A 12218-nucleotide genomic window follows, 5' to 3' on the forward strand; every position below is an offset into this window, starting at 1 on the left:
AAAAAAAGTGATGGTGAGTGTCCTTCATTACCTCCGGGTCAGATGGTGATAATCCATTTTCATGGAGGTTGACTTGGGGCACACGGCGCAGTAGCTTTTTGCACAGCCTCAGTATGAAGAGAGATGAGAAGAGGAGGCCTATATCTGGGGCCAGGAGACGCACAACGTTCCCAGCATCAACCGAGCTGAATCTGGAAACATACAAACCTCATCATAGGTTTGATCTCCGCTAATCTCCAGTCATGTCAGAAAGTTATGAATATCAATTTGTTGAGATTTTCATTAGATAGTAAACATTTAGTTGCCTTTTGACAGCATAAGTAAATATTTGTGATGTATTTCATGCATGTTTTCAGGCTCAATAAGTTGACTTTCATACTACACCGAAACCAACTGAATTAAAAGGCTGTCTAAGACATAGGAATGCAATCTAAAATGGTTAGCAGTAATGTGAAGTAGATATAATTTAAAGTTTTTGGATATAAAACTGCGTAACCACAGATATTTTCCTCGAAAATATGAATGTCTTGTGTGCTTCCATACCTTACAATGCCCACATGGTAGAGGACAGTTTCCCAGTGGCCGCTAACTATAACAAAAAACATGATCATCAAGCTGGAAACAAAGCTGCTCTTAGTTCCTGAAAGTTATAATAGTTTTACATGATAAAAGAGATTTGTTACAAATTACTGTATGTATTTCTCTGTATACAATATTTCATTGAAGTCTGCCCACAGGACTGGTGACATTTTATTTTACTAGCAACACTGTGTTATTCTGAGAATTGTCACAAGTTTGTATTTACCATGTAGTGGGATGTAGGCAAAGGGGATCTGCATGAAGCACTGGAGGGTCAGGAGGGTCAGACTTGTATAGATGATCAGCCGCAAAAATTCACCCGTTTTACCTGAATAGAGTAGCAAGTGAGAGAAACCATGATCAACTCCTGATAACTTAGTGGATTTTATTGTTGGTCCTGTAGAGGAGGTAGATGGAAACTTTTAAACGGTTGATATATTGTTTGGCCCCTTACAACTGTCTTTTTTGAAGGTGAGGTTAAAGTTAGTAGAAAGGATGAAATAAGATAAGAAATTATAAGAAATATTATGTCCTGACAGACATGAAGCTTGATATGAACTTACTACTGCATTTTTTTTAATAACACTAATACAGTAGAATTAAAAATTCATTCCACGCTATAAAACTGCAACCCTAGTTAGTAATGCGGAAGTAATTTCCTGTTACATGGATGATTGCCTCTAACGAACAGCGCTACACATTTTACGGCCATTGATTTGCACATAACTAAGTCTTTACTTAATATGTTTTAATGTTTCAACTAAAGTAAGTAAATCTGAAACTAACTTGTAGTTCCTAAGAGAAGTGTGGAGTTTAAACTGCATTTTTTTTTTTTTTAAACCTTTATTTAATCTCAAGAATCATTGAGAGCAAGCCCTCATTTTCAATGATGTCGAGAGTACAAGTCAGATATTTATTTAAAACAACTACCCATTATGTTACATTTTGTAAAAAAATAATATCCTTCTTTGATAAACTGCACCTTTCCAGACAAAGTTATTACAAGTGCAATACATTTATGCACTGTTATTAACTATGAAAATTAAATGCTGGAAACCCGTAGCTTACCATTAATTTGTTTTGTTTTTTCAAACAAACTTGTAATCAGAAGGTTTGAGATACATGAGCATTAATCGCTGATGTGGCTCAACAACAGCTGAGCCAGCAAATGTACTGTTGATGTTCAGGATTTTTACTAAAAGCTTTGTTTCACTTAAACCTTTCTGCCTCCCAATAAAGGAGTTACATGATCACACATGCGTGCACTCTACCAACTATAGGTGGACGTACAAAAACCCAAGAAACAAAAGCACACAGGATGTGCACACGCTTGACCACTTAGCCGGGATCATAGCGGGATCATATTAGAGAGATGAATCTAACTATGGGATCTATGGAGCTTTCAAAGACAGGCTGAAAGGCAAACAGATTTTAGATGGAGGGATGTAAAGTGAAAGAAGAAAAAATGCTGTCAAAATGCTGACATCACATCTTTTAATTCCTCACTGTAATTACCAGGCTATGTATAATTGATTTGACCGTTCCAACCACATCCCCTTTACAAAGTAGTTTGAGGGAGGAGTACAGATACTTTAATTCACCTGAATGCAGTGATCAATACAGAAAAAGCACACACACACACACACACACACTCACACACACACACACACACACACACACACACACACACACACACACACAAACACACACATTTTGTCTGACTAAATATAATCTTTTTTGCTTCATCTCTGCTCCTCTCCCCCTTTGTTTTAACATCAAACTTTGACCAAATTATACACAATATATGCTTATAATTATTATGCTGTGTTGCAGTTTGCTTTCCCTCAATTTTCACCACTGAGTTTACAGTTCAGCTGTTACCAAATTAATATTACACATTGAATGTCACAGGAAATGCTTATGATACTTTTAAATAGGAGTACTTCACAAGGTTACAGCATTTGCTCTATACCACCTTAATAATGGAGAAATTTACCATTGGTGTTGATGAGAATTATTTGTTACATGGTAGAATGGTTTCAAACCTAAATAAAAACCTGCAAAATCATAAATATGATATAATTTGTCTTTGGATCCCCTCTCACCTTTCATGGTGACCAGGGTTGGGTTCGGCAGCAGCGGCAAGGTGAGCAAAAACAGGAAATACACCACTGACAGACCATTGTAGCGGAACAAAGAGGCTGAGGTGCAGAAGAAAGAACACACATACTTCATCTGTTTAATATAATTGTCTTGTAATTAATTCAGTATATCACAAACAGGTGTCATTGAAAGCCAAAGAAACTCTAAAAGAAAAGAAAGAAGCAAATAACCTGTGTGAGTATAACCTGCCTCTCACCTGATTTTGAATGTTTGTAAACTAATACAAATAATGATGTAATGAAAATCCCACATCTCATCTAAATCAACATGTGCTGTGTCTTACACACAAGCATGTGAAATAGAAAAACATCTGCCTGGTTACTTTTAGTTGACATAATGAAATTGAAAGTCCTCCACAGTGACTGCCTGAGCTTAAATAAGTAGATAGAAATCCACTAGTGAAAGCACATTTAAATTTAAATTTACTAAATGCAGCATCCCTTTATTTCATGCAGATTTACTGAAAGTAGCTAAAGAAATGTTTTTCTCACTGTATCACTTAGAAATCCTTTATGTGTTTGGTCTGGGGCGTAATGTGTTGAACTTTGACACCATTTTTTCTATAATTACAAAAGTAGATCGAATGGAAAATTCTAGATGTCTTATACATTAACTATTTCCTGTAATTCAGCCTATATTTGGTAACTTTTCAAAAACTTTGGCATCTTGACCAGAATCTAATGTAAATTGATGTGAGGTTAAACAATGCTTGACCAATGAGAGGTTTGCGGGCTTCAAGATAAAACATGAGTAAAACAATCTGTAATCTTCATACTGTCCTTACGGTAAGAAGGAAAATGAGAGTGATGTATTTGTTCATCACAACAACACCACAGCAGCAACAGCAAATCTATTGTAACATCTTTTGATACTTTTCCAAAATTTCAAGTAGTTCAACTAGTGAGCAAATTTAATAGGAGGTGAAGCGTCCCCTTCGAAACACAGAGCAACATGCAAGGGCAAAAAAAGTTTGCTCTTAGATAGTGTCTAAGAGAAGAATCACATCACAGTAGATACAATACTGTTCAGGTAAATCTTTGGTCAGCATTGTCCATCTCAACCCTGAACTGGCAACACACACTGCTTCTTGCAAAATGCTGGCTCAATAGCATCACTCAAGACTTAATTTATGTATCATAAGGTATGAATGCACCTAATAGAGTGCCTTTTTAATCCCTGAGACTGAGCCAGCGTTGTGCCTCTCCTCAGTACTATTCAGCAGAACACCAGCTGTCTGCAACAGTAAGCACACATGAACTAAGATTTACTAGATTTACTCTACCTCATTGATGTTACCTTCAATGTAAACTGTTTCAACTAAAAGGAGGAATTATACCCAATATATAAATATTAAACCAGTACTGATACCATGCAAAAATAAAAGCCACCACAGAAAGCAGTTTGTGGGAAAATAATTGAAAATACCATCTGTATATTCTATCAGCAAAAATGCATATGAATGAAATAATTAAAGAGAGACATAAACTCACCAGTCAGCAGAAGCAATGGTAGTAATAAGTTATAGAGCAGCCCAACCAATAGGTCTCCTGCCATGTCTCCTTCTCTGTGTCAGAGACACCCAAACTGCTCCTTTAGATACTATCACCCTCTAGATGTCTTGGCAGTGAGGAGGGAAACTCCAACCTGCTCACACATTTCTCAGAAGTAAATGTATGCGGTCGCGGTCGAAAGATCCTCCAATACAGTGGAAAAAATTCAGGAGAGAGTTTGAGTCCAACACACTCAAACTAGACGGATGCAATGCCAGTCCAAAATTGACGGGAGTGTCGAGAACCTTGATTTAAAATTGAGTGAGGATGATGACTCCCTCCGCTCTTTGCTTGTGTCTCTGTCACACCCTCCTTTCCCTCCCTCTCCCTCTCTCAGACATAATGGGTTGTATCCCAGCATCTCTGTTACTATGCTCATATTGAGGCTAATCTCACTCAGGAGAATATCCGCTTATCATTACATGACTGAAAAACATACTTCCATTAATGCACAAATCCAGAGCAACAAACAGCAGCAGCAGAGAGAAACTGTGAGTTTTTAGACACAATATTATGACAGCTTTTATGATTGTGCTTGAAAGTCTTTTTTGAACGCAGTGAATGTGCATGCAGGCATTTTTGCATTCATTCACGCATTATGTTGAAACCACCACTAATTTCTTTATTTCTGAACCCAGACAGATGCTCATACAGCATTGTGTTTGTCTCCGCACAGCCGCGTCAGGCTGGCTCATCATATTTGCCCTGTGGGGTGAAGGGAAGTGTATCTAATATTCATGGCTGTGAGGCCATTAAGAGCTGGTGTGACTATAGAGGAATGATCAATGCAAGGATTGAGACTAGCAAAAACATTAACTTCTGCTCTAAAAAAATAGCAAAATCACTGCATCATCCTCTAAGGAAAATGTAATACAATGTTTTTTGTCAGATGACAATTTTTTTCATAAAGTAACAACATAAACCTGCTGAAATAGCAGCTGCAACTATGAGACAGGACTGTGAGAGGAGTGAGTTGAGGAAATCGGTTAATTACTGTGACAGACATTTAAACAAGAGTCTGTTAATTTAAATAATAACCATTTCACACAGGGAATTTATAAATTGGATCCTGTAAAGTCTATTCAATTTGAAGATGGGGAATTGTTGATTACTCTGTGTGGAAGTGAAAGTCAATACAGTCAGTGTGGAACAAGAAAACACTGCTTAAGAAACCAAAAATCGCTTGAAATGTTATAATGAAATCAAACAAGTATTGTGTCTTGTGTTGTTGGCCTACAGCTACTCATCGTATTAATATTAAGCGTATGGTTTCTACATAATGTACATCAATAATTCTGTGCAGAAACTTAGGACTTGAGCTTCAATATGGAGCCAATTAATTGATCAGTCAATCATCAGAAAAGTGATCAGCAAGTATTTATATGAGGAATGTTCGTCAGTTCAGCCTTGTTATTAATGAGGATTTGCTGCTTTTGGCAAGTCTTATAAATCAAATGTCTTTGGATTTGGAGTGTTTGTTAAAAAACAAAAAAACAAAACAAGCTATTTATTTATCAGCTTGGGTTCAACAAATGGCAAATGGTATTACTAACATTTTATAGACCAGATGATTAATAGAGAAAATAATCGGTACATGAAATGATAATGAAAAAATTCCTTGTGACTACTGTATTTAATGACAAACTAATTTGTGGGCAGAGTGGTGCTGAAAAGACGCAACTTCAGCTTTACACAGATTGAAATGAGGGAAACACTATGAAAGGGAAAGGAGGGTGTAAAAAAAGGAGCTTCAGTTAACATTTTTACAAAATACTCAGAATATCATAACATCTAATTTAATGATCTGTATAATCATCTTAATGCCACAAATAATCCAGACAATCCCAACTTTGTTAACTAAGCCCAAACTAAACTCATTGTGTGTAATGTCTGTAGATGATCACAGATGATGCTCCTCTGTGGGCAGATAAACCCTCTGACTCAATGAGAGGAAAACACACATTCAATTACTCGTCTGCAGTAGATCTAAATTGATTATGATGAGAACGAGTGCTGAGTAGGCAGCTAACATTTCATGACAGTGCAGTTAAAAAGAACTGCGAGCGGACGTGCTGAAAAAAGGGTCTCGGGTGGTGCTATTGGGGGAGAAGCGTGTGTATGTGTGTGTGTGTATTATATATAATATTAATATAAATGTATTATAAATTATATTATTTAAGAGATCAAAGGTAGGAAAATTAGGGGAGACTATTTGGAAAGTTGTCTGAGGATTATTGTCAAAGCTTTGGTTTAGTTTAAAGATTAGAAATCGGGGCTGGAGCTTGATCGATAATTTGTGCGCTGCTTGTGTACAAGAGGACGTGCCGACATGTATTAGCCGGAATCAGTTTTGTTTAAGCAAGAATAGCTAACTGGCACGCTGACGCATGATTGGGAAACTCTTACACATTTTAGTGCTTTGGTTTTGATGAGTGCTGAGCTTTTATTGATCTGTTGCTGTGAACAGTCTCATATTAGTTCCTCTAACATCTACATATGGTCATTTGCCAAACTCCATCAGTGTCGTACCTTTCCACACCACCGTCTACAGCACAAAACTGCATTAATACCACAGTATGTAAATCATTTCACTATTAGCATGCAAATGTAATAGGTGAGAATGCAAATGGCACTGAAGAAAAGGATGAAGAGCAGTAGCCAGTAGCTGAAAATTCAAATTCAAAGGCTAGTTTGGTCTCAATAGTTTCTTGAGAACGTTTGTGTTTACCACAACAAAAAGCTCAACAACGTGCTACAAAGGAACGCTGCAATTTGCATTTTTACGTTGCAGGCCAAAGCTAGTAACAATACAGACCATAGACTGTGTATGTAAACACACTTACAAAACTAATGTTTCCAAAACAAGTATAGAAGTGGAGTGAAGGAATGTTGATGCTGAGACAATTAACGGGAAATTGTGATTTGAAGTTTGAAGTCATGACTTGCTTTTGCATTTAATATTAGACTCAGGCTCAAGATTTTCAGACTTTGGCATAGGCAAAGAATATACTTTCACTACGTATATGTATATATTATAATTACTTAATGCAGCTGATGTACAGACAAATTTATAGATAGCATATCTTGACAACCAAACTGGAGAAAAGAGGTGTGGCAGTAATGTTTTCACGTTAGTCCAAATGGAGGCTGTTCCTCAGAGATTTTGACTGATTTGGCCTCAAGCACCAGACAGCACGAGGTCTTCACAACACTTACTACCAAAGCCCACCGCAAAACCCAGTGGACAGCCGGGGGATTCATACACCGAGCTTTCCACAGCTTTTAGTACGCTCACAGATGCATTTCACTTTTTGAACTGGTTATGGATCTGGGTGGAGTTCGGATGCTTGGTTAGAGGATACAGGGTGTTTTCATAAGTCATGAAAAGCGAAGGAAAAAGATCATCTGCTTTTTATTAGAAGAAAAGGGAAGCATTATGGTCTACAGAAAACAAACAGCAGCTTTGTCTGCAAATAAAGGCATCCTGATGTTGTTTTAATAAGGTCATAACAAAAAACATTTTTAATTTTACAGTCCATAATAGACACCCATTCAAATCCTGAAACGTTCATCACAGTCAGGAATGACTTGACACTGACATGGACATAGTCCTGCCTAATACACCTTTCGCATCAAAACTTAACCTTTAAGACTATTTCGACTACAAATTAAGCAGGAAACCAGTTTCACTTTGCAAAGTCACTCTAGAAAATAAAGAAATTATAAATAAAAAGATTTGTTTTTACATATTCTGAAATGTCTGAGAATTATGTGGTAGTTTGGATTGACTTGACAGACATGACATTAACCCCAAGCCTGCAGCTCAGAGTAAGAATACTGCTGCCACCTAGTGTTCAACAAGCCTAACAGCAATAGAGCTGACAGCCCCCTGTAACTATCATGAACCTTTTATTTAATAGCATAATTAATAGCATAACTAATTTGAAGAATTATTATGTCATGTAACATTTACAGAATGTCTTTATTCAGCCTCAAATCTTTAGCCCCATTAACTGTTAAAATATATATTTTGTTGGGTCTAAAAGTAATTGTTAGTATTTAAACAGTGTTACATTTTGCAAACAATTACACATTCACTCATTCATTTAGATTACAAATTAACCTCTTATAGGACTTGCTCATTAACAATAAAACAACAACGACATTAAAACAACTTGTTTTATCATCAATGATGCTAACACTTCAAGGTTTTAGTTAGTTAGTTTAGAGTTTAGTTAGCCATGACCAGCTGGAATTGCTAGTTTTAATACTGCATGTTCCTCAGACGCAATTTGCTGTACCTGTTTATGTTATAAACTGTTTTTGGTTTTTAAATTTTTTACCACAATTGGGCTAAAATGATTGGTCCAAATGAAAAAATCTACTACTGACAGCTAATGATTGACACAATGAAGCTCCTGGGTTCAGGTTATTGTGCAGTTTGCATGTCCGGCATGTGTCAACAGGTTTCCTCCCACAGTCTTGAGACATGCAGGTTAGAGGTCTAGAGCACACACCTACATAGGTGGATATGTGTGTATCTGATTGTTATGCCCTGTGACAGACGAGTCCTGAGTGTAATATTCTTTTCACCCAAAACATACCGGATGGACTAAAGGAAAGATTGATGGATGGACACTGTCATGTGGCCCCATGATATTTAACCATATGTGATGAATTTCTTCCTAAATGTTTGTTGTAGTAAGTATCTTAACATTTTTTATCCTGAATATTATCCTTAATGTTGTCATTAATAGATGGTGTATAAAATACGATTCAAACAAACAACAAGTACTAATACTACTCCAGCTGGTATTTAGATTGTATGATGCCTTTCAAGGCTCATTTATATCAATTATCTTTGTAAACACACATACCAGCCATATATTTTCAGTCATGATTGCTTGGGAAACACAGAACAGGGTAAGCTGTCATCCATAGATAAAACATGCTCTCTGGACTATCAGGTCATGTACCATTTGTTGTTGTATATGTACTATTGTTGGCTTGTTTGGATTGGCGCTAGGGGGTCTAGGGTGTCTCCTGTGACAGGCCGTGTGGCCAGCTCTGGTAGCCCCCGGCCCGGCTGCTTGTTCATGACTCCCACCCTTCAAACCGTGTGCTCTGGGTTTCTTTGAAGAGGGCGCCGTTTTCTCCGCAGAGCCGCGCCGCTGACGCTGCTCCGCGCCCGGCCCACGTGACGAGTCGAAGCGGCCTCTCCTCTCCTCCTCTCTCGGTCCTTCCTTCCCAGGGTTCAATGAGCGCCGTGTGGCCCCACCCCGTCTCTCTTCAGCGCTGTCTATCTCCTCAATGTAGGCTACTATTCTCGGAGAGAGAGAAAGCGAGAGAGAGAAAGGGAGAAAATAATAACCTCCAAGAATTGGTTATTCCTGTCTTTCACCTTCCACGACCAGCGGCCAGGAGGGGAGCGGCCTTCGCGGTGGGAATGTGCTGCTACAACAACCCCGCGTCCTATTTTTTGTGAATGTAAATGCACATGTAGTCTCAAGCCTGTAGCCTATTTACCCACCTCGGATTCAAGAGGAATATATATATGTAGCTTATGTTTGTATGAGTGTGTGTATGTGTACACATATAGGCCTTATGTAGGCTATAAAAACTGAGCCTGACAGCGGGGGTTGCTTTTTCACCTGCAAGAAACGTGGATACATTTCGAGGGATTCTCGCATCTTGGTCACGTTTTTCTTTTTCTTTTCTTTTTTTTGCCCTTTTTTGATGATTTTTCTTTTCTTGAAGGGATTCGTCGGACCCGAGCCGGGAATTTGAAAAAAAAAAAGTCTATCGGTGCGCAGTTTTTGGAGGCTCGGTGGTGATGTGAGGGGCTGATAACACATTTCAGCAACAAAAGCGAGGGGCAGGGAGAGAGAGAGAGAAGGCCCTTTGGAGGAGAAAACACAGCAAGGAACAGCCATCACAAATAAGGAGGACAAATCGGGGGGATATTGGATCGTGTCGGAGTTGGAGGTGGTGGGGGATCCAGCCGAAAAGACAACCGCAGTGAGTTTGGAGCTGTTTTGGGTTGATTTGATGCAGCGAATGAAAAGGAGCCGGATGACGACGGAAGCACTGAGACTATCACACATGTAGCTCGTTTGGGTGTAAATATTATTTTCCTCCCTCCTGTCCTGCTGGGCCCCCCGACGAAGACAGCTGTCGGGGAGACAGAGAAATAGATAGAGAGTCTAAGTGTGCACCTATGGAAATCTTTATCATGAGAGGAGACGTGGAAACGAGCCGCACCACAGCACGGGCGAGGTTTTCGGACACGCCGAGTTCGGCTCCTTGTCACGGGCAGCAGTGAGACGCAAGACCCGGGCTTTTGGAGATGCAAATTAGGCTGTTTGTTCTGCCTCCGTTTGAGGTGAAACCACGATTTTTGGTCTCTTAAAGGACGTTGTGGATTACAGCTGTTAACGTTACACAGTCGACTGGGGGGAGAGAGTAGGGAAAACAAAACAAAAACTAATACTGCATGTGAAGGAGGAAAAAGCCCGAGCAGGATTCAGCAAGCTGAGAAGGCGGCCTCGGTGTCGTCAGCAACAGTATCCTGCCCTTTCTCTGACAGCAAAATAGGCGTTATGGACACATAATTTCTCCTGTGCTGCACCACGGACAGTTTTTGGAGCAGGCCGGGGACGTTAAACTGTGTAAATGTGGGTGACATTGTTGCCAAATCCGCATGACAAGCGAGGGATCTAGACTAGTTTAGTTTATTTATTTATTTTTCTTCCACATACCCCCCTCCACCTCCACTTCTTCTTCTTCCACCTCCTCCTCCTCCTTCCCCTGGACCCCCTTTTTTCTTTTTTCTTGCGGGAAGATGGGTTGTTTGGGCAACAGTAAGACCGAAGACCAGAGAAATGAGGAGAAGGCACAAAGAGAAGCAAACAAAAAGATAGAGAAGCAGCTCCAAAAAGACAAACAGATATACAGAGCAACACACAGACTACTACTTTTAGGTGAGTTTTGTTTAATCTTATTTTTGTTTTATATGTTTGCTACTTTACAGGAAAGTCCTCTCCGTGTGCACAGTTGAGGCTTTGCTTCCTCCCTGCATAACCTTCTGGGATGTTGTTTTGGGAAACACTGTCAACAGTGTGACTTTGCCATTGCATAAGGCTAAAAATGCAGCACTGTGCTGGGTTTTCAGCATGTTGCTGTCAAATTGACAGTCCATTACTACCAACACCAAAACATGCTGTAGCAGAGTCCATAGGGGTGTTGGAGAGTATACAGTGATGTAGAGTAAGTATGTTTGGTGGTTAAGCTGCTGTCAGTCATCGTTAGGATAAACTACCATTCACATTAATCAAAACTGGTTCTATTGTCATTTGTAGTTGATTGATTAATGCTTTTAACAGAATATCCCTTTTCAGCTGTAGTAGGCCTTGTTTGTGAATACATAGCATTCATTTTAGTCCTAATCATGCGTGTTGGCCTGAAAGCCACATTAGTTGTACATTATATGCCAGTATGGAAGTGTGTAGCCCAGACTGTGTATAAAGATAATGTGACTGTAAGACAAAAAACACACTGAAACCTCCTTAATGGAGAAATGAACATGTGTAAGACTCAACATGTGGTTGTGTGTGTCAGAGAGTGAACTGGAGGTGGGTTGGGTCTCTACATTACATAAGAGACAAATAAGAGTGTCTAACTTTTCCCTGCCGTGCTCTCCTCTGTACCCTCCTCGTATATCCATTGGCAGGCTTACCACTTCCAAGAAGCCATGGTGTTCTTTGTAAAAATCATAATATCTGATTACAGAAATGCCAGTGAGGGTGCGTATTGTACGACACGCCTGTATTTATGTTGGGGAGGAAGTTGTGGTGACTTTAGGAAAGCAGAAGGACAGGACCCACATGAAAACCAAAACAAAGATGTCTGCCGTAAAGTTAGCTGCCG

The 12218-nt window shown here is 39.1% G+C and overlaps 1 protein-coding gene across 2 annotated transcripts in view; it reads left to right on the top strand.

Moving 5' to 3' along the window:
* gnas (GNAS complex locus) overlaps positions 1 to 12218 on the top strand; it is a 35954-nt gene that overhangs the window by 513 nt on the left and 23223 nt on the right. Inside the window, exon 1 of one of the 2 annotated variants that reach the window (XM_084365493.1) lies at positions 9557 to 11272. The exons of the other annotated variant lie outside the window; for it this stretch is intronic. Coding sequence (XP_084221619.1) covers positions 11134 to 11272 — 139 coding nt within the window. The 5' untranslated portion in view covers positions 9557 to 11133. Of the gene's footprint in view, positions 1 to 9556; positions 11273 to 12218 lie in introns of those variants that run through there. 2 annotated transcript variants of the gene reach the window in all.

This window comes from Pagrus pagrus (genome assembly GCF_965226575.1).
Source record: "Pagrus pagrus genome assembly, chromosome: 11".
In the NCBI taxonomy this organism is placed as follows: Eukaryota; Metazoa; Chordata; class Actinopteri; order Spariformes; family Sparidae; genus Pagrus; species Pagrus pagrus.